Raw genomic sequence first — 23,872 nt, forward strand, 5'->3', positions numbered from 1 at the left:
TTATGTAAAAGCCAACCAAGATAGTAACATTGCAGGAGTTCACCATTTTTAATCAGGCGACTGACAGTAGTTGAGTCAGGCACAGAGAAGGTCAGCTGCTGAGAAAGCGTCTCGACTGTTGCAGGGCGGTGAAGCAGGTGAGACGCTAATGAAAAAGAGGCACAGGGCTTATTGGTTTTTAAAGACTGCTTCCTTCATTGTGTTTTAACCTCCAGTTTTAAAGGATTGTGCGGCTCTCTCTCTCGGGCTGCCTGTGCGTGCCTCTGTCTCTCTCTGGCGCTGCCTCTGTGTGAACCAAGGTTCCACTGAGGTTGACTAATGAAAAGTCAACATGGCTCAGAGCTGCATGTGGACTGTGGCACAGACAAACAGAAATGACGGCATGTTTTCCGAGGCGTCGCGTCCGAGTTGGTGGGCGTGGCTCTGCGAGTTGTCGTCGTATCCAATGGTCTTAGAGTTGGTGGACGTGGCTCTTTCCTGCGTGCGCCATGGGTGTCTTACTTGTCGGCGGCTTAGTGAATCCACGCCCCTTCCGACGTGCTTTCCATGGGTGGCTACTTGTCTTCCGGCTTAGTGAATTATATATATATATATATATATATATATATATATAATTCACTAAGCCGTGTGTGTGTATTATGTGTATATACTAGGGGGCTTCGCTCGCCAACCCCCGTGTTTGGTTTTCCGGATACACACTTTTAGGATTTTTTTTTTTTTCTTTGAATTGTTGCTATTTCATTAGTTTCACTTTTTTATTTCAGAACTTCTGTAAAAATAATATTTGTAATCTTGCGAGTCCCAATATGCTGAATCTTTTTAATAAGGTCAGGACAGGTTTCTCTGTTTGGAATTTCAGCACAGACAAAACGAACTGTATCATCAGTAGCTAATAATTGTTTTTTACAAAGTAGAGTTCTGCATTGGACTCCTGTCTGTAAAGTCGTGCTATTTTCCTCTCACAGTTCCAAAAGTACATGGGTTTACCGAGGTGATACCCCAGCTTTTGTCTAGGTTTTTGTACAAGGGCTAGACAGAACGTTTTTGACTCCTGGGGTAAATTTGGCTTTTTTATAAGCAGACAGATAAATATATACAGTAATCCCTCCTCCATCGCGGGGGTTGCGTTCCAGAGCCACCCGCGAAATAAGAAAATCCGCGAAGTAGAAACCATATGTTTATATGGTTATTTTTAGATTGTCATGCTTGGGTCACAGATTTGCGCAGAAACACAGGAGGTTGTAGAGAGACAGGAACGTTATTCAAACACTGCAAACAAACATTTGTCTCTTTTTCAAAAGTTTAAACTGTGCTCCATGACAAGACAGAGATGACAGTTCCGTCTCACAATTAAAAGAATGCAAACTATATCTTCCTCTTCAAAGGAGTGCGCGTCAGGAGCAGATCATGTCAGAGAGATAGAGAAAAGGAAACAAATCAGTAGGGCTGTTTGGCTTTTAAGTATGCGAAGCACCGCGGCACAAAGCTGTTGAAGGCGGCAGCTCACACCCCCTACGTCAGGAGCAGAGAGAGAGATATAGAGAGAGACAGAGAAAAACAAACAAGCAAAAATCAATACGTGCCCTTCGAGCTTTTAAGTATGCGAAGCACCGTGCAGCATGTCGCTTCAGGAAGCAGCTGCACAGAAGGTAGCAACGTGAAGATAATCTTTCAGCATTTTTAGACGAGCGTCTGTATCGTCTAGGTGTGCGAACAACCCCCCTGCTCAATCCCCCTAGGTCAGGATCAGAGAAAGTCAGCGCAAGAGAGAGGGAGAGAAAAGTAAGTTGGGTAGCTTCTCAGCCATCTGCCAATAGCGTCCCTTGTATGAAATCAACTGGGCAAACCAACTGAGGAAGCATGTACCAGAAATTAAAAGACCCATTGTCCGCAGAAATCCGCGAACCAGCACAAAATCTGCGATATATATTTAAATATGCTTACATATTTTATTATATTTTCTAGTCTTCCTATATTCATATCCATTAACTTTCTCCACATGTATAGCACCGTTTTTTTTAATTTGTGAGCCTTTCTAATTTCACTGATTTCATAACCTCTAACTTGCTCTGCATGTGTTTAGCGTCAACGTTTGTAAACGTCTTTATGAAGTTCTTTGTCACGCATTTTACTCATTGTCTTTTAATTCTGAGCCGTACAGTACAATACATAGAACAGAATAAATCCTCAATACAGTATAAAAATAAAAATTCTAGAAGTACGGAGTAGACTTTCACATTAGATGATATCACATGATATGATTTGGATTTGTTTTAAGTCCTGGAGACCTCATTCATCAAGCTGCCTCCCTCATTTTGCCATTCAACATCTGAAATAGTGCTAATCCGATGAAAGAACCCCTCATTACCACGTCCCCATTCATCAGGGATGACTTTACCTTAGGCAGGCAATCTACAATTTAAAGAGATTATTTTCTTGTGAATTGTTACATATGCATTATTTTCACTTTTTTACTTTAAAAACTTTTGTAAAAACAATACTTGTCCTTTATTTTTGGCCACGTGCCTGGTTGCATCTCTTTCTTCCCAGACGTATAATACTGCTCGTGTTGTGAAGGGTGTTGCGGCTGAACGCACGCTAAGGATATGCTTTTGGATCATTTGCTGTCTTTTTGCTGCTTGCTAGCTGCCTCTTCTGCCTGTCGCATGTCGTTGTTTTAAGAGCTCGGAGCACATGAAGTTTGCCTGCCAAAAGCAATCCAACAACTGCTAGCTTAGAGGTCTGTTGACTTGTTTTAAATGATGGCTCACTGCTTGGTCTCGCGTGACGTTGTAAAAGCAATACCTGTCTTTTATTTCTGGCCCCGGGTGTGTTTCAATTCTTTCTTGCAGGATGTATAATGCTGCTCGCGTTCGGAAGGGGGGTGGGGGGGTTATAGCTGCTGTCGTGCTGCCTTTCGATCTCTTTAAAGCCTGTACGGCTGCTGTCCTTTTTGCTATGGCCCTGGGACAATCTCATGGCACCAAGTCTCATGTTTATGGTCCCCGCGAGACGCACCATGGCAAGTCTCCTTGGTCTCGCGGGTCTTTTAAATGTCTTTCGAGATTATCACGTATCGTAGCCTTGCATTTGCTTTCCATTCCAGGATTTCCTTTTTATATATATATATATATATATATATATATATAATATATATATATATATATATATATATATATATATATATATATATATATATATATATATATATATAATATATACAGTGGGGCAAGAAAGTATTTAGTCAGCCACCAATTGTGCAAGTTCTCCCACTTAAAAAGATGATATTTATATATTAATATATAATATATAAATATTTCTGCATAAGGTCGGAAAGGCAGGTAAAGAATGCACCAGGCTTGTCTCTCTCTCTCTCTCTCTCTCTCTCTCTCGGGACCTCAAATTGCCTTTTCGTCTCCCTAACAAGTTTTTTTTTTTTTTTTAAATATATATATATATATACTAGGGGGCTCCGCCCCCTGCTCGCTTTGCTCGCCAACCCCTGGCGTTGGGACATGACAAAGAGTGAGATGTATGAATGTCCATGTCCAAAAACGGGTTCAGAGAGGTAGATGCCAACCTTTTCCATGGTTTGTCATTGTGATTTGTTGATGGTCATGGCAAATGCAGGTTTAATGGGGAACTGTTGCCGTTTCAATGTAAAAGGTAATTCTAGGTCAGAACTTGTAAGGTCAATTCTAGGAATGAGAACAGTATTGTTAGCATGTGATGCTGTAAGAACTGTTGCTTGAATAACATTGCGTGTCATGGTGTTGACGACTAACCGTGTGCCATTGCATAAACCCTGTTTTGTGTTAAGGTTTCTTAATAGCATGATTATTGTTCCGGTTTTAAGGGCAAGGTTGTGTTGTGGTAATCCGGCTGGGTTAATAGTGTTCAAATATTCTAAGGGGAAATTTATATGTTCATTGTCGTCATCAGAGTCAACTTTGTCTGAGCTTAGAAAGATCTGTGTCTCTCCAGGAAGTAATGAAATGATCTGGTTATTAATGTGATTAACATTAATATTTTTTGGACATAATATAGTGCGTTGTGTTAAAAGGGGTATTTGGTCTAATGTGATTGCTGTTCCAAATATGTCTTTTACTAAGTCGTCTGAGATAAAGGATTGTGGAATTGAAATAATATCTGGGTGAAGTCCATCTGTATTTGTGAGTGTACCATTTCCCAGTTGTATTAGCCAACTGTTATATTCTGGATCTGGACATCGCATGTTTTGTACCAACTGTATTGTTTTAAAGCAATGCCAATTGTCTGCGTATTTTAAGGTGGACTGAACAATAGCTGAGCGCATGGCATGTGGAACAATAGCCAAGCATTGTCTAAAATCTCCTCCTAATAAAAGAACTTTTCCTCCAAATGGAATATTATTATTCATCAACGTTTGTAGAAGTTTATCAATGGTGTTGAGTAAGTGACTGGATGCCATTGTACATTCATCAATAATTATCAGTTTTGCAAGACGGATGTCTCGGGCATTGCTACTGTGAATGTTCATAGTGGATACTGATGTCTCTGTGATTGGGACCGGTATTTTGAATATTGAGTGACATGTACGACCATTTATTAACAGATTTGCTGCCACTCCGGTTGTAGCAGATGCGATAATCATCTGTTGTCTTACAGCAAAGAAATGTATAAGTGTTTCATAAAGGTATGTTTTTCTGCTTCCTCCAGGGCCGTCAAGAAAGAAGCATTTGGGTATAGGGCTGTTGTCCTCCGTGGCATGAATAATTTTGTGAAAAGCATCAGATTGTAATTCATTTAAAGAGGAAAGCATAGTTTGTGCAATTCGTTCTTCTTGTTGTAGATCAATAGTTGTGGAATTTATATCCGGTAAGGAATCTGGAACATTTGGTAAATGGAAGTTATCCAATGTATACCCAAGGAGCATAAGAGCCAATCGAATGTCGTGTAGTGCATAGGCTTCACAGTCCATGCAGGAATCATTTGTATCATGAAGCTTGTGGCAAATATCTTCAATCATTCCCATTTTGTTTGTATTCCAGAGGGTCAAAGGATTTGATGTTGATGAGAAGGCACAGATATAAGCAAATAGTTGTCGAACTTGACATGGCATTGAATAGGATATCGCATCGTGTAGAGTTTTTTGCCAAATTGTATCATCTAATAAATATCCTTTGTCATTTACTGCCTGTTGGAATGTCTGACAGAGATTGATGGTGCAGCCATCCCGGACAGTTCTAATGTCGTGAAATGATGTAGCTCCGGTTTCATGTTGAAGAAGTAATCGAAGGTAAAACCTTTCAGGTTCTTTAATACTGACAGTGTACATTCGTCCTATGACATTATCACCGTGGTGATGTCGTTTTCTCCAGAAATTGCCATTGTCAATCCAAACATCGTGAACAGGAATTTCCCAATATTTCCAACGGTGAGCAGTGGGATCGTTTTGATTGAGTTTAAACCACGCGGTTAGTTTAGTATCTTTTGTGGCTGCTCTCTTTGCCGCTTGTACCTCATCACCTGCATGAAAACAGACAGTTTGTTCGTGTTCCTAATGAACCGGTAAGCGACATATTGTGTGGCTCTGATGGTGCATAGGAAAGCAAAATATTCTGACGCGCTATTTTTTTCTTTTTTTTTATTCGCCTCCGCTTTGCGCAAAGTCCGTTTCAGTCTACGCCGTGCATTGTTTGTATCGAGCCTTGTCCGTTTTTGTATGTCGGTCATTTGAGCTTGGTGCTTTTCGTGTCTTGCTTTTTTTTTTTTCTGTCAGTTCATTTGCGCGTTGTTCACGTCTCTGTTCATTTATTCTGTCTCTTCGCTCCCTTATTTGTATGTCTGATATGCGAGCTCTTTCGGTTTGAAATCGTGCTTGTTTCGATGCAGCACTTTGACACGCGCGCTGAATGCATCTACGTTCATTGTGTCTGTCCATTTGGGCACGTCTCTGTAACGGTGTCACTTGTGCTTTGCGTTTTTTGATCCGAGACATTTTTTCTCCCGGTGTTTCAGAAGCGCGTTTTATGCGCGCGGTCTATTTTCTTGTTTCTTTCGTGTTCGTGTGTTTGTTCCCGTTATCCTTTCCGAATCGTTTTGTACCCGTGACCGTGTATTCATGACTTGTTTCTTTCTCAGCATGCGAAATACGGATAAGTAATAAGGAGGACCGCACTCACTGTTAATATGTATCCTTTTCTGCAGTTGAACGGTTAATAGTGCTTTATTGAAAGGACATCCACCTATGCTGACACCTATGCCGACACCTATGCTGCCTAGTGTGAAGGTGTCGACGTTCACTTTAGAATATGTGGCTTTGGGTGTCACTTCTTATGGATGTGTGGGGGGGATTGTTGTTGCGCGAGCGTCTTCTTTCTTTTTGTGTTCCTGTGTCTTGTTTGAATCCCCCTCTTTGTGTGTGTCCCGTCCCTTGCTTGTAGGGTCTGTGGGGCGGTTTTGTGTTCTTTTTTTTTGTCTTCCATGGGCTTGTTGAATCCCCCTCTTGGTGTGTGTCCCGTCCCGTGCCTGTAGGGTGGGGGGGGGGGGGGGGGGGTGTGGTCGTGCCTTGCTGTTGTGCGCTCGTCTGTTCTTTTTTTTTGGTGTGTTTAGTTTCGTGTGCAATGTCCTTTGTCGCCCTCTTTTGTCCGCCTTTCTCCGACTCTCGCGGACTCTTTTTGCGCCTGCGCCTCTCGCGGACCCTCATCCGCCTCTCTCGCCCTCTTTTGTCCGCCTTTCTCGGCTCCTCAGCCGACTCTCGCGGACTCTTTTTGCGCCTGCGCAGTACGTCTTTTTGCAGCTACGGCCCATTGCCGGATGTGCCTGCGTCCATCATCCGGTTTAGCATTCTCGGTTAGTAATATGGAGATATATATATATTAAAATAAAATTCACTAAGCCGACAGAACAAACAAGACAACCATGGGATACGCATGGCATAGCCACGCCCGCAGACCTGCCCACCAACTCTAATGAGAAAGAACAAACAAGACAACAATGGGATACGCATGGCATAGCCCTGCCGGCAGACCCGCCCACCAACTCTAATGAGACAGAACAAACAAGACAACCATGGGATACGCATGGCATAGCCCTGCCGGCAGACCCGCCCACCAACTCTAATGAGACAGAACAAACAAGACAACCATGGGATACGCACGGCATAGCCACGCCCGCCAACTCAGAGACCCGGGCACCAGCTCTAATGAGACGAGACTGCCTGCACGCCTGCCTGACTGTTACCAGCATTCACCGGAATGTACTGGAGTGTAAAGCCATTGCAGCTCTTAACTCACAAACTGCAACAACTCACCAAACACCGCCACCCTGTCTCTCTAGGCATTCCCACTGCCGGAAGACAACCATGGGATACACAAGAAATAGCCAACTCGCAAAACCCCGTCCACCAACTCTTAACACCATAGGATACAACAACAACTCGGAGACACGCCCACCAACTTTAAGAGCATGGGACGAGAACGCCTGCCCACCCGCCTGACTGTTAGCAGCGTTCACCGCAATGTACTGGATTGTTAAACCATCACAACTGCTAACTCACAAACTGCAACAATTCACCAAACACCACCTCAGTCGCTTTCTATATCTAAGAAGATATATAGATACTCATTATTCCCACGCACTCAAGGCATTCACAGTGCCTGCTCATGTGCCCGGACGCAACAACTCCACCGCCTCAGTCGCTTTCTATATCTAAGAAGATATATAGATACTCATTATTCCCCGGCACGCGTCCACCCACGCTCTCAAGGCATTCACAGTGCCTGCTTATGTGCCCGGATGCAACAACTCACTACACACAAATTTTGCTTAATTTGACTCAACACGGGAAACCTCACCCGGCCTGGACACAGAGAGGATTGACAGATTGATAGCTCTTTCTCGATTCTCTGTGTGGTGGTGCATGGCCGTTCTTAGTTGGTGGAGCGATTTGTCTGGTTAATTCCGAAAACAAATGAGACTCCCTGCTGCTAAATAGTTACGCGACCGCCAAGCGGTCGGCATCCAACTTCTTGGAGGGACAAGTGGCTTTCAGCCATGTGAGATTGAGCATTAACAGGTCTGTGATGCCCTTGGATGTCCGGTACTGCACGCGCGCTACACTGAATGGATCAACGTGTGTCTGCCCGGCGCCGACAGGTGTGGGTAAGCCGTTGAACCCCATTCGTGATGGGGACCGAGGCTTGTAATTGTTCCCCATGAACGAGGAATTTCCAGTAAGTGCGGGTCATACGCTCGCACTGATTACATCCCTGCCCTTTGTACACATCCCTACTCACTACTACCATGGTCGGGTGACTTGGTGGATTATATATAGAAAAGCAGCCGGAACCGCAAAGAACAATGAATGGCACGGGGGCTGGGACGGAGGGGGTGGAATGGGCGTCCTTCCCCTCTCCCCCCGTTCCGCCCTCCGCGCAGTCCTCCAGTTTTCAGTCATGGGCAATTCTTATGTTGGTTCGTAGCGTGCATTGTTGCAATGTTACTTTTCTTGGTGGTTTAATTATGGATTTTTCAAATGTTCATTTTTTTCCCTGTGCTTAAAACTCATTAAAAGAGCGCCGTGATTATGCGACGTATGCTACGCCGCGGGTAGGCTAGTGTGTGTGTGTGTGTGTGTGTGTGTGTGTGTGTGTGTATATATATATATATATATATATATATATATATATATATATATATATATATATAATATAATATACATACAGTACTGTGCAAAAGTTTTAGGCAGGTGAAAAAAAAAATGCTGTAAACAAAGAATGCTTTCAAAAATGGAAGTGTTAATCATTTATTTTTATCAGTCAACAAAATGCAGTGAATGAACAAAAGAGAAATCTAAATCAAATCAATATTTGGTGTGACTACCCTTTGCCTTCAAAACAGCATCAATTCTTCTAGGTACACTTGCACACAGTTTTTGAAGGAACTCGGCTGGTAGGTTGTTTCAAACATCTTGGAGAACTAACCACAGATCTTATGTGGATGTAGGCTTCCTCACATCCTTCTGTCTCTTTATGTAATCCCAGACACACTTGATGATGTTGAGATCAGGGCTCTGTGGGGGCCATACCATCACTTCCAGGACTTCTTGTTCTTATTTACGCTGAAGATAGTTCTTAATGACTTTGGCTGTATGTTTGGGGTCGTTGTTCTGCTGCAGAATAAATTTAGGGCCAATCATATGCCTCCCTGATGGTATTGCATGATGGACAAGTATCTTCCCGTATTTCTCAGCATTGAGAACACCATTAATCCTGACCAAATCTCCAACTCCATTTGCAGAAATGTAACCCCAAACGTTCAAGGAATCTCCACCATGCTTCACTGTTGCCTTCAGACACTCATTATTGTACCGCTCTCCAGCCCTTCGATGAACAAAGTGCCTTCTGCTACAGCCAAATATTTCATAATTTGACTCATCAGTCCAGAGCACCTCCTGCCATTTTTCTGCACCCCAGTTCCTATGTTTTTGTGCATACTTGAGAAGCTTGGCCTTGTTTCCACGTCGGAGGTATGGCTTTTTGACTGCAACTCTTCCATGAAGACCACTTCTGGCCAGACTTCTCCAGACAGTAGATGGGTATACCTGGGTCCAATTGGTTTCTGCCAGTTCTGAGCTGATGGCACTGCTGGACATCTTCAGATTTCGAAGGGTAATAAGCTTGATGTATCTTTCATCTGCTGCACTACGTTTCCTTGACCGACCACTGCGTCTACGATCCTCAATGTTGCCCGTTTCTTTGTGCTTCTTCAAAAGAGCTTGAACAGCACATCTTGAAACCCCAGTCTGCTTTGAAATCTTTGTCTGGGAGAGACCTTGCTGATGCAGTATAATTACCTTGTGTCTTGTTGCTGTGGTCAATCTTGCCATGACATGAAACGGTCTTCCACAACCTCACCTTGGTAGCAGAGTTTGGCTGTTCCTCATCCAGTTTTAAGCCTCCTACACAGCTGTTTCTTTTTCAGTTAATGACTGTGTTTCAGCGTACGTGTGACATTGATGATCATTAGCACCTGTTTGGTATAATTGGTTGATCATATACCTGACTATAATCCTACAAAATCCCTGACTTTGCAAGTGTACCTATAAGAATTGATGCTGGTTTGAAGGCAAAAGGTAGTAACATCAAATATTGATTTGATTTAGATTTTTCTTTTGTTCGCTCACTTTGCATTTTGTAAATTGATAACAACAAACAATCATTTATATTTCTGAACGCATTCTTTGTTTACAGCATTTTTTCACACCTGCCTAAAACTTTTGCACAGTACTGTATATCTGTCTATCTATATATAATGTCTTTGACAGGCAACATAGCTAGTTTAATATATTAGTGTGCAGCTTTTTATCTTCTGTATTACAACACTAGAACAAGTTTAAGTAAGAGCCACACAGCTTATTCCAGGAGGGAGAGTTATGAGCTATGAAGGTGTACTGATGGAGTTGAATCTTTTCAGTTTCTGGAAATTGAAATTAAACATTTTGGAATTAGTAGTTTGAATATCAAATGTGAGCGGCACGGTGGCTCAGTAGTAGTACTGCTGCCTCGCAGTTAGGAGACCCGGGTTCGCTTCCCAGGTCCTCCCAGCGTGGAGTTTGCATGTTCTCCCCGTGTCTGTGTGGGTTTCCTCCGGGCACTCCGGTTTTGTCCCACAGTCCAAAGACATGCAGGTTAGGTGGATTGGCGATTCTAAATTGGCCCTAGTGTGTGCTTGGTGTGTGGGTGTGTTTGTGTGTGTCCTGCGGTGGGTTGGCATCCTGCCCGGGATTGGTTCCTGCCTTGTGCCTTGTGTTGGCTGGGATTGGCTCCAGCAGACCCCCGTGACCCTGTGTTCGGATTCAGCGGGATCGATGGATGGACGGATGGATGGAATATCACATGTGAGTTCTTAAACCAGAACATCGGCACACATTAAAGCTATTTATATGTACATTTTTCACTTTTTTTTTTAATTTTAACTTTTTGAATACACCTATTATCATTTAAAAATAGTAAAAGCAGTATATTAATACAGTATACTGTATAGAGCTACCGGTACTATGGCATAATGTTTAAAGTAGACTATAAACCATGAGGCTGATGGTTCATTTCCCATCTTTTACCAAGTGCATTACACAGAGCAGATCACCTAATCTTGACTATGTTAAAGATAAACAGTTGAAAAATATCTACACAGTGCTTTGAGTTAGCATTTACTACAGAAGGGTGCTTTATATAAGGTTGTTTTTTATTGGAGAAAAGACATTAAGTTAAATTTGCATTTTGTTAATTCTCTTTTAAGATTTACCTACCTCCTGAGCTACCCAGAGATTATAAACCAGTTCATTGCCATCCTATATTGCCCACAAGCGACACCGGTTATCAAAAGTCATCAGATCTAATGACTTCATGCAGACAAATGGAACAGGCTGCTGTTCAAAACAGCAGACATCAGATGAATGCAGTCTTGAGGAGAAATCTAATTGAAGAACCCACTCTACCAGGTACAGTTGCTGCAACTTGGGTTTAAATTGTGTTTTGAAATAGATAATCCAGCTGTATTGCCTGCAAGGCTAGAACAAAAACTTTTTGGGAATTGAATTTACTGGAGGTAGAACAAAGATATCCATACCAGACCAGTTTAATGTGTTCAGGCAGCGTAATCTGCCCAGCTTTGTGTCGTGGAAGGAAACCTATCAATGTACTTAAACACAGGAAGTGCATGCATATTACACATACAGTTTATAAGCCACAATGTTAATACCTTTGGAAGGTGAGGTTGCTGTACTTACTCCTAAGCCATTTTTCCACCCCAGCAGTAGTTGTTTATCAAGAATATGACAGGATCTGTGAGGGGTTATGTTTTCTTTTACATTATTTCTACCCATTTCTTATTCAACATGAGGACCTGATCTGTATATTTTCCTTTTTTATAATATTGACATAATTTGCTAATTTATCTTGTCACATGACGCATAAGGGGTTATTTCAGTTATTACAAGAAAGTATGCATATGCAAATACAAAATCTCTTCACCTGCACTTGAAAGTTTTAAATTAATTAATACATTTGCTGAAATAAATTTATCACATTTAATCTGTATGCCTTGATCAGCCATTAGAAACATTTTATGTGTTAGGTTATTAGTGGATGCATAAAGCTTTAAGACAGTATGAAAGTACCATGCCGGTGTGAAATATCATCATTGTTCACTTAAATATGAGAAGTAATTTGCATCTATAAAGCATGTTATTTCAGTTCTAATTATTGTTTTTCTTTGATTTAAATAGGCCCATCCTCTGTATTTGATCTACTTTCAAATGAAGCTAAAAATCGAATAAAAGAAGTTAAGCAAGCAGCAGAACAGAAGCAGTTGTCCCAGAGTCTACCAAGCTGCATTCAGACTGTATCTAACAATGAAGCTCTAAGGGCCTGGCAGAATATATGTGGAGATGAAATAGGCACCTTTAAACCATTTGAGAAAATCCCTGAAAAACAAGCAAGATATGAGAAATACATTTCAAAATTAAAGCAGGGTAGATCAGGTAATAGTACAATGAAGTAAATGTCTCAATAACTTTATAACATGTATTTGTTTAGTAAAATACCTTTACATTTAGAAGATTAGCTTTTATAGCATTAATGTCTCAACACCATTTTTTTCCCTGTTTTATATGGTTCTAACACACTCATATATTTTATCATAAGTATCTAAATAAATAACTAATCATTATTTGTTGGTCACAGTGCTTTTCAAATTAATGGAAATCAAAACAACATTAGGTATTGCAGTCCCACAACTGCCAGACTTGAACAAGGCCAAAGCTTATAAAAACACAAGACTTGCAGAAACCAAGTAACTCAAACTTTTCAGAAAAATGCCAAGAACGTCTTGTTACCAAGAGAGCTAAGATTTTTTAAATTACATTACAGATCTTTTTAAACGGAATAAAGTCATTCCCAGGCATGTGTATTTTATCTGTGTAATCACACCAGGATCCAGTTAGAGGTCTCTCCAATGGGACAGCTAAGGCAAAGCCAGTCTGTAACTAAGAACAAAGATTAAATCAGAGTTTGTTGTCTGGTGTATTAGCCTGAGGGCTTATTTCTATAGAGTGAATAGTTTATTTTATATACACCTATTTTTCATTTGTATTTCTTAATCAATCTGTTGGAGAAATTCAGATTTCCATTATTTTCATCACATCCTTTAAAAGTTAAAATTATTCATTAATTTGTTATACTCTCAACAAGTATCCTAAGCACCACTGAACCTACAAGCAATTTAACTGGATATTAGGATCGTCGGGGTTGTTGTACTCCACTAAAATGAAGTATCGCCAGTATAATAATAATAATACATTTTATTTATATAGCGCCTTTCCCATGCACAATTCTTAACACCATTGTCCTGATTTTGAGATTATTTTGTGACCCAATTCTTGCCAAGGACATGTTGCAGAAAATGATTTCAGATAATCTTCAACACTTCCTTTGAGAGAAGTTCTAGAATAATGCACTGAACTCTTGCAGATTGTGAATCTTTTGATATAGCTGTGTTTCTCTATTCAGAACAACAGGTCATCTGTGAATGTACCTCTTTAGTAAGCAGACATTCTGCTTAGGTCGCTAGGCCTAAGACCTTGTACATCTCATATGAATATGTTAGTGAATTTGCTGATTGTAATGTATCATTGAAATTTTGCTGTTAATTTAATGCCCAGTAGAAGGGGACAATGCTTATGTAAGATGCTGCTAAAAGGTGATGTGAGAAAAATCCAACGATTGCTTACAATCTTGAGAAGCAGCTGCATTTCATCAGATTATTTGTTGGCTGACAAATCCATATTACTAACCGAGAATGGAAGGCATGGACGCAGGTACACGGCGATGGGACCATGAGACATAGTGCGCAGGCGCCTACAGCGCACATCTCATAAACCGCAAGCGAAGTCTGATCCACCACGAACAAAGGAATTATGGCCCAAAAACGAAAGAGCTCAACTAACGTAAATAAGACATGAAGCCACACAAAAAAGAGGATTCTGCGCTGCACCCCAGAGTCAAACGTAAGAGGCTACGGAGGCCCCACAGGTCCACAAAGATAGTACGGAAGGCGCGGGAAAGTACGAAAGGTGCAGGCGCCTACAACGCGCTTCTGAACTAAACGTCCACACTACACAGCATGGTCCACGCGCTTCTAACACACCGCAAGCATAAACACGAGATTAGTACAGAAACCCCACAGATCTGGACTCCACAACATATGTGAATCACATTACAGTAATACAATATTAAGCACTTTACACATGGACAACTGTATGTAGCCCTCTCAAGAGAGTACAGAACCCTACACGTCCACACTACACAGCATAGTCAAACCCGACATAGTACGGAAGGTGCAGGCGCCTACAACGTGCTTCGAAAGCACCGCAGGCAAAAACCCGAGAGAGTACAGAAGCCCCAATGATCCGGACTCCACAGCATATGTGAATCACATTATAGTAATACAATGCTATAAGTACTCACAGAAAACACAAACAGAAGAGGCTTCAACGTCCCGCCCCACAGTCAAACCAGAGAAGGTACGGAGTCCCCAAACGTCCACAAAACACAGCATAGTCAAACCCGAGATAGTATGGAGGGCGCATGCGCCTATACACCGCAAACAAAGGAGCCATGGCTCAGAAACGAAAGAGCTCAACTAACGGAAATAAGTAATTTTAACAGTACGTGCGATTATCCATATACTAACAGTAAACCACGTATAACTAATGTAGTCACGGTCACGGCTCCAAAACGAGAAACAACATTATCCCGGCCGGATTACCACAACACAGTCTTAACCAACTGTATGTGGCCTTCTCAAGAGAGTACAAAAGCCTACACGTCCACACTACACAGCATAGTCAAACCCGACATAGTGCGGAAGGTGCAGGCGCCTACAACACGCTTCTAAAGCACCGCAGGCAAACACCCGAGACAGTACAGAGGCCCCGAAGATCCGGAATCCACAGCATATGTGAATCACATTACAGTAATACAACACTAAGTACTCACAGAAAACACAAACAGAAGAGGCTTCCGCGTCCCGCCCCACAGTCAAACCAGAGAAGGTATGGAGTCCCCAAACATCCACAAAACACAGCATAGTCAAACATGAGAGTACGGAAGGCGCATGCGCCTATGCACCACAAGTGAAGGAAACACGGCTCAGAAACGAAAGAGTTCAACTAACGGAAATAGGTAATTTTAACAGTGAGTGCAATTATCCATATTACTAACAGTAAACAACGTAATACCTAATCAACAAATCCCATGGACAGAGTCGGCCTTTACCTCTCTGAGCCTGTATTTAGACATGGACAACTTTATGTAGCCTTCTCAAGAGTTCGGCATGCATGTGACGTTAACGATATAAGAATAAACGAACTCTCTGTATTAGACGTACGGCATCCTCACACGTCCAAACCATATAGCATATGTGGATCACATTACAGTGATGCATTATTAACAGTAGAACCACAGAAAACACTCTGTATTAACGGTAAGTGAAATTATCCATATTACTAACGGTAGACAACGGATAACTAATGGAGTCACGGTCACGGCTCCAAAATGATCCAGCTCAACTAACGGAGCTACAAAAACGAGCCCGCATGGATACGTAGGCGACTACAACGCGCGTCTGAAACCGCGGAAGCAAAACTGTCTCGGCTCCAAAACCAAACCGCTCGACTAACAGAGCTACAAGAGCGAGCCCGCATGGACAAATACAATGAACATAGATGGCTACAACACGCATATGAAACTGCGGAAGCAAAGCAGATACGGGTTCAAAACAAAAGTCCACAACTGACAGAGATACAAAAACGAGCCCGCCTAGATAAAGCTACTCCATACCAAGGAGAACTCATTCAAGCACAACACACCATCTTTGCTACAAATGTTGTGTATAAAGAAATATTCCAATATATCTTTCTAATGTGCCATGCTATGGGTTCTTTACTTCCTTTGTTCATCATCTACACCTTTACACTCCAATATATCTCATACATACATCAATGTATTTCGGGTTACCCAACACCAGGGGTTGGTGAGTGAAGCGAGCAGGGGGCGGAGCCCCCCTAGTATATATTAAACATAGTAGTAAACATCTATTAAAATACAATTTAGACTTGTTGATCTGTAATTGGCCTGTTGATATAAACATTTTCTCAGATTGCCTTATTTAGGACTTGAGAAACCTAAGCTTTACTTTTTAAATTTATGATACCACATCTAGAAATGTATCTATGTTTTGTTTTCATGTCACAAATCCTGTTGTTGCTCCTCCAGTCCTGAAAGCTCAACACTGTAGGTGATCAAAACACGCAGTTCCATTTTGCGGAAGCTTAATCTTGCAAAAAGTCTGCATGACTACAGCTGACAAGTTACTTTTTAATTTCTGTTTTGCTCTATGTATACACTACCATCCCTCTAGAATGTAGTATGCTACACTTGCATAGGAAGCAATAGATAGCTAAACATGACATCAGCATAATTGTACAAAGTATTATAACAAAAACCTAAATCAGCAGAATGTCCTAAGGTTTGACTTTATCCCATATACACAGGATAACAAATTACTCTTGAATAAAACTAGTAAATTGACCCGTATATTATAAACCTGAAATATACTGTTTATGGAAGCCGAAAAAAAATTCATGCATTTCTTGTGTAGCACCTCACAACCGGGTTCTCATAGGCATATAGGTTGAACCTGGTAGTTTTTGAACATGTCACACAACTTCAAAACAGAATTTAAGTCATGTCTCTCTTAAAAGGCAGCGTTTTCCATAAAATTTAACTGCTTTACTTCACTCAAAGGAAGAATTTTGTGTCTGTCCAAGCCAAGAATGGTATGCTGCCCTATGTCAAGTAGATAAACCTGTGCTGGTTTTGTACCAGTTCTCTGTAAATTTAAATTTACCATTGAAAAGTTCAAATGAGCTAAACTTCTTCACCCAATCACCAAATTCTGCCACAGTTTGGCAACCACTGGCCATCTCTAGCTGGCTATGCTCCCCCAGCAGTTAGAGAGGGTCAGAAACCCTGGGAGACATTGTTAGTTCCCATTCAGGTTGCAGCACTCCTCTGTTCCTCCGAGATGGAACCCTTGCCCTTGGCACTTTTGCATGCTGAGCACTCCTTTTACATTGAATATATTGTTTGATTTTAATTTCAGTTTTAGTAGTTTTTGTCATTCTCAAGGAAACCGTGCAGTGTTTCATATTTTTATGTTTTAATTATCCTCTTTAGATTTTTTTGTCGGAAGAAATCCAATTAGATAAATGCTTGTTTACATTAACTTAATTTTTTTAATTAAAGATGCCCTGGAAACAAGTTTAGATAGTCAGATGACCGAATGGGAGAGAGGACGAGAAAGAGAAGAGTTTGTCCGTGCAGCAATGCTTTATAAACCTTCAAACTCTACGTTGGCGTCTAGGTTTACACAAGGAAAACATGAAGATGACTCAGAAAATGTTTATGTTGTACGAGACCATGAGGTATGTTTGCAGAATATAACATTAATAAACATTTATCTTTCATTTATAGTATTTCCCTTTAATAAAACAATTTATTACATAAGGTATTATATAAACATAAGAATTGTATAGTATGGATTTATCAAATTAAAACAATGTTTTTAATGTTAATTTGCTTCTTCATTTTATTTTATAAAATACATTACAGTGAATTGATAAAAACGGCAATTTCCTATATATTTACTGTGTTATTCTGGACATATTAAATCTAAATAAAGCTCACAGATGTTTACAGATGAATGTCTAGTTATCTGGGTTATCCATGTTGACCACACGCTTTTTTCTAGTAAATGTTCTAATAAAGGCTTGACAATGGCCACAGTCACCAAGTCTGTAAGTGTGCAGTGTAGGCACTAGTGAATGAGGCTGCCAATCATGACAATATTGGTAGTAAAATTTTGATAGTGCTGGATCAGGCTTAACCAACCCAATGCCTTAATGGCATTAGCTGCTTCTATTTCTTACCCTTCATATACAGGATCATGCCCTATTTCTCAACATCTGAACATTCCTGTGTATGACACTGAACCTGGTGCATTTGGTATGTATTTTAGATTAGTACAGTAGAGATCACATATTTCTAGACATGGACAAACACACTACACTTCCCATTTCCAATATGACATTTCAAATACTTCCATAACGTTTTAAAAATGAGCAGGTTTAAACATGGGTGAAAGGACAGTTTACAATTTAAAGGAATTATGCAAGAAAGTCCAGCTCTAATGTGTAGTTGCATTAGGAACAGTTTAGTTTATTTACATATTTATGTCTTATGGCACAGTTAGAAAAATGACTTGACTCAACAATGTTTTCAGTCTCTGTGTTGTCCAGGGTGTGGTTCATACAATGACTTTCACAAAGTATTGTTAATACACTTAATTTCTGCTTTTGATGTGTTCTACTCCTCACCTACCCATCTTTAGTATGCATTTTGGCTCTGCTAAATGTAACTTAAATACAAGTAGATTTTTTTGTTTCATCTTTTATAATCTGATATGACTAATTGCTTATATGTGCTCAACAATTAGCACTGTGCTTTTGTCAGTTTAAAATGTATGAAATTTATATCTGTACAGTAGTTGTCAATAGATGGTTAATAGTAAAGAATTTGTTTCAAAATGACTTATTGCCTTCTTAAATTATACTGTATATACAAGAGACTGAAGCAAAATAGTGTATGGACAGAGGAAAAAATCATGTCAGTGTACTATAAAGTACCATTATATTTAGTTGTGTTCAGTGGTTGCTTGACCAGCAGTTCTGCTGAATTTGTAAATAGTATAGTATCACCACAGCTGTCTTATTTATAATTTTCTTTCAGGACGATTTAAATGACAAGGACGAAGCTGTTAAGATGAAAATGTTTGGACAGTTAACAAGAGATACATTTGAATGGCATCCTGATAAACTACTTTGCAAAAGGTTCAACATCCCCGATCCTTACCCTAGGTGTGTATATTTGATTAGAAATATTGTATTGCTGACTTTATACAATGATGCATTTCTTTTTTTATAGTATAGAGCTGTACCTAGACATTGGGAGTTACTTGTTTTTGTAATATTTAATGATGCCTAAAACAACTATTAACTTGAACAAGTTTCTGGGTTGTAAAGAAGACCATACGATAAATTCCTCAGAAGGACTTGCATAAGAATATTGCAGCACAGGCATATGTCACATAGTCATGACTATTTCTCAAAGACAGTTTTTGTGCTGAGATAAACCCAAACTGTATATCTTGTGAATATGTCAGAAAATTGCCTCTATAAACCTGTTGTTTTCTATTTCTACAATATTACTCACAATGTTCTGTGTTCCTCCTCATCATTCAGAATATATTCTGACCTTATTCTCTCTAGCATGGGACTGTAGGTACAAGATTTAATATTTGCAATTTAGAAGGTGGGAACCATTCCCATACTGAGTGCCTAGTTTTGTGTGCATTTATTTATACATTGGAGTTAATTAAAACTAGATTTTTTTTTTGTTGCTAGTCAACCTTACTTTATGTATTTTGATTGATAGTTAATCTGACACCCTGGAAGAAACTTGCTTTTTGGGGAAACCATTTTTGTTGAACGTATACCATACTGATGAGGTCTCTTTGTTATTACTGGCCATGTAAGGCACTTTACAAAGCAGAAGAGAAATATGCTTCAGAGCAATGCAAATACAAAAATACTAATTTGGTGAACTGATGCATTTAATGTTTAGATAAAACATGCTAATACTTTGGTAAATTAGACACTGTTTACAATTTTCCCCAAGAAAATTGAACAGAAATTGTAGCACTAATTAAAAATGTACACATATCTGCATATGGAACTTTTGATGCTGATACAAAAGTGCATTATAGAGTTTTAGCATACTGGAATTTCCTTAGAAAGAAATGTATTAATCACTTCAGTATGCTTATTTAGCCTGACTGCTTAAATAGTTTTAAAAGAGAGGTTTATTTTAATAATCGAATATAGATTGAAAAAAAGGTTGTTTTTTTTTTTGTTTTTTTTTCTTCAGGGTTAAAAAAATGTACCCAGTAGAAGTAGTAATCAGTGGCCTTCTTTTTTTTTTCTGTCACATGAATCTGTATTGGTGAATTGTACATTTTTCATGCTGAATTAAAATTTTAAAGTTTACAATAAATGTATATATTTACACTTTATATACATTTATGAGATACTTGTAGATTCATTTATGCATAAGAATTTCACCTGTAAGGTAGAACTGTACAGTTTTCTGCTTTACTAGGCCTCAGGAATATCCCTCTAAACCTCCATAGAATTATACTTTATCCCCAGAAAAATGAGATGAACACATTAACTTTTTTCAACAAAAAATGTTATTTGTAACAAACATTTAAAAATTAAAAAGTCAATGTAAATACAGTTGTAATTGTATGTCTAGTGATCACTGCTTTACTGATGCAGATTAGTGTACCTCCTTTGTGTGTCATGTTTTGAGACAGTCACAAACACACATCCTGATGTTGCAATCAGGATAGTAGAAACTTTTTTTTCTTGTACAGTTTTATTATGTGTTTTCTGTCAGTTGCGCGTGAGAGGGAAGAATATCCGTGCCTGATCTGCACGATGGACATCAGCCATTGTATTATTGTAGGCAACCACAGCTCAAAGATTTAATTACTTCCACATTTTGTCTGACACGAACATTGACAGTTGCTGCATTGTGAACAGTACTGGGGGCTAATGTCTTTCTTGTCCTTTCACTTGATTGCAATCATTTTGCCTCTTTGCCACATAGATACTGCACCCAATACAGCTTTACTTGACTGAAGTCACCAAGCATATCGCCGTAGTTTAGTTGTATAGAGCCTTATGCATCAGTTTCCCTGTCAGTGTTAGTGTTCAATGACCAATTCAGACTGTCCTCACTATTGCTTTATTCACCTTATTCAATTTCATTTTGTTCAAAAGCTGGCTTTACAGCTTTTTGTTTACATGCCATTGTGTTTATTGGTTGAAGGTTCTGCCCCACTCTTGAATATTCATGAGTTACCGTAGAATGGCAAAACACATAGGTTAGGGGTCCAGCAGTAATCGGCTGGCATACTATACTGGGACTCCACTTGCCTTGGCATCAATTTTCAATTTCAGAAATGTTGTCATGAAATAATTTACCATGCTTTTTGTTTACCATTCCAAGATATCCAGGGAAAATGTCCTGTTGAGAATCCGAAAAAATGAATTTGATTGTTGCAAACACATAGATGTTTACACTTCAACATCTGATCTCCAACTGCCATGGAGCTGTGCCTCTGACAGGAATCTGGCCCTGTCTAAACATGTTCAAATGTGTTACAGCCTGCAAATTCTGTCATCACACTTGTTTCATGTCCTTCTGCAGTGTAATAAAGTGTTAACAAACAGCATAAAATATTTTAATCCTAAGTGTAATTTAAGAAAAGCCTGTAAACTTTAATAAGAGTTAATAAACTAAATATACAGCCAAAAGAAGATGACTGAAATTGTGGGCAATAGAAAAATTAAGTACATTTATGAAATCTGCATGAAAAGGATTTTTCAGCAGCCATAAGTTTTTCTGTAACAAAATCTTTGTTGGCCAGTGATTTAATTAACTTTCAATCATTATTTCTGACTGAACAGGTGCTCTTGCTTTTTGTAATATACATCATGTTCACAACACAACAGTTTCTATCCCATTAGTGAACCAATCATTTCCATAAAACAAGTGTGGTTACCATATGTAACTGAATTACAGCACCCAATATGAACATGGACTACCAGGTGTGGGCTGTCAAACTTAATTTTCGGTTTAGTGATGACATAATTCTCCTTCATCTACCCTTACTAATATACCAATATTTTTATTAACATGAAATATGATATATGGAAGCAGAATGGTAATTCACAGATTAGTATTGTTGTGTTGTGACTCTGGAATCATTTATGGGTTAAATACTGATCCAGATAGTGCCAGTGTTGAGTTTTCACATCTTTTGTTCGTTCATTCGTTCGAGAGACTACAGTTTTCCTCCCATCCTCCCAAGTGTTTGTTATATAATTGGTACCTCTGTATTGGAGTTAGTGTGGTTGTGTACATGAGTGTGCACTGTCACTTCATCCATTGTTGATTCCTTACCTTGTACCCAATATTGCCCAGGTAGACATTGTCTCCCAGTGGCACTGAACATGTTTGAATGGGTTAAAAAATCAATCTGGATTGAACTCCTTAGTAGACGATTCTAAAACAAACCTATCAAAAGTTATTCACTCTCATTTCTGACTGATAACACAGCCACATCACCACCTTTTGAGGGTCTCATTGACCATAATTAACCATCAATTAATTATATCCTGCTAGTTGTCAGCAAGTTGCAGCTTTTATCAAATTTCAAGGAGAAAGCAGAAAACACATGCAACTTTTTCATTTGATGGATTTGTCAATCTTGAGTGGCCACATTAGCTTCAGATTTGCTGAGTATTTAAACCCCAATGGGTTGAAACAAAACTTGTTTTTTGTAATCCAAAGAAGGTAGGAAGTTGAACCGGCATCAATGATCAGCAAAGTTTTGAAGTCAGATTTTTTTTTGTTTTATTAATAATAAATAATGTTGTTATACAGTTTGTGTAACTCAAAGAAAATTTTTTTCAGAAAAAATATTTCTTGTTGTATCATGGCGTTGACTGATTAAGGAGACTTGTAGCATGCAATCAATGCTATCAACTGATCTAACATTACAAATACATATACATTTAGTATTGATGATTTAATGTGGACCGCTTATGTTCCTGCCACACAGTACCACGAGCTTAAGGTTGATTGCTATTCTGGTCAGGGTCTGTGTGGAGTTTGCATGCTCTTCCCATGTGAATATAACTGCCAAACCCTGTTTTTCAGATGGATATTAGAATTATGTAATTAACTACTCTCAAATTCTGTAATGTGTTTATTTCTAAATGTATTACTGTTAAATTATACCCACCCAGTTTAGGCTCACAGGGAGCTACACAGGTTTTGCATGTTGCTAAAAAAGATTTTCAGTAAGTGCTATAAATATGCTTGCACATATGCACTATATGCATGGAAAAACTATTATTTATATTGATACAACATAGTTGAAGTGGTGACTTCAGCAGTATTTAAAAAAAAAAAAAAAAATTCCCAAGTAAGAATTCCTTGGGGGGGGAAAAAAACCTACTTTCAAGTCTGGAAATGGATAGATGACATAGTACCAGCAAATATCAAAATAAATATCACATTAAAAGAGTATACAGGTATGTGTGCAGTGATCTTGCTGTTTGCAATGGGAATCATACAAATAAAAATGCAAGCTTTTTTGAAATTATCATTTACTTCACCTTTTTGCATGTTAATGTAAAAAATGTTGTCAGTGCATTCTGCAGACTTTCATTGTGGCATTTTTTTATTATACTGGAAGCCTTGAAATGTCACATTATCATGGGAAAATTAAACTCCATTATAGATAGTAAAATTTTACGTATTAAGTTGACAGGTTAACAGCAGGAATTATGTACAATTCGACTACTCTAAAGGAAACTGTGTTTTTAGAGTGTTTTTTTGTTTTTCACCAAGCAAGTTTTCTGGTACTGTGTCTTTACCTCGTTTTCCCAGAGCAAATTGTTCCAAACATTATTCTTGTTCTTTCTGGACAGCAAAGGTTTCCTGCGGATTGATCTCTCATGTATATCTAATTTGTGCAGCCATTTTATAATGGTAGACTCATTCACCTTGATATCAACAGTTTAAAAAAAAAAAAAAACTACCAGTAGGCCCCATGATGAAATTCTGTGGGTTCT

The 23,872-nt window shown here is 39.2% G+C and overlaps 1 protein-coding gene across 2 annotated transcripts in view; it reads left to right on the top strand.

Moving 5' to 3' along the window:
- gpatch1 (G patch domain containing 1) overlaps positions 1-23,872 on the top strand; it is a 206,805-nt gene that overhangs the window by 135,277 nt on the left and 47,656 nt on the right. For both annotated transcript variants that reach the window (XM_028810057.2, XM_028810059.2), the window contains exons 10-13: positions 11,284-11,485; positions 12,272-12,526; positions 17,352-17,530; positions 18,894-19,021. In XM_028810057.2, the coding sequence (XP_028665890.2) occupies positions 11,284-11,485; positions 12,272-12,526; positions 17,352-17,530; positions 18,894-19,021 (764 nt within the window). The remainder of the gene's footprint in view (positions 1-11,283; positions 11,486-12,271; positions 12,527-17,351; positions 17,531-18,893; positions 19,022-23,872) is intronic.

The sequence above is a fragment of the Erpetoichthys calabaricus genome, chromosome 9 (assembly GCF_900747795.2).
Source record: "Erpetoichthys calabaricus chromosome 9, fErpCal1.3, whole genome shotgun sequence".
Taxonomy (NCBI): domain Eukaryota; kingdom Metazoa; phylum Chordata; class Cladistia; order Polypteriformes; family Polypteridae; genus Erpetoichthys; species Erpetoichthys calabaricus.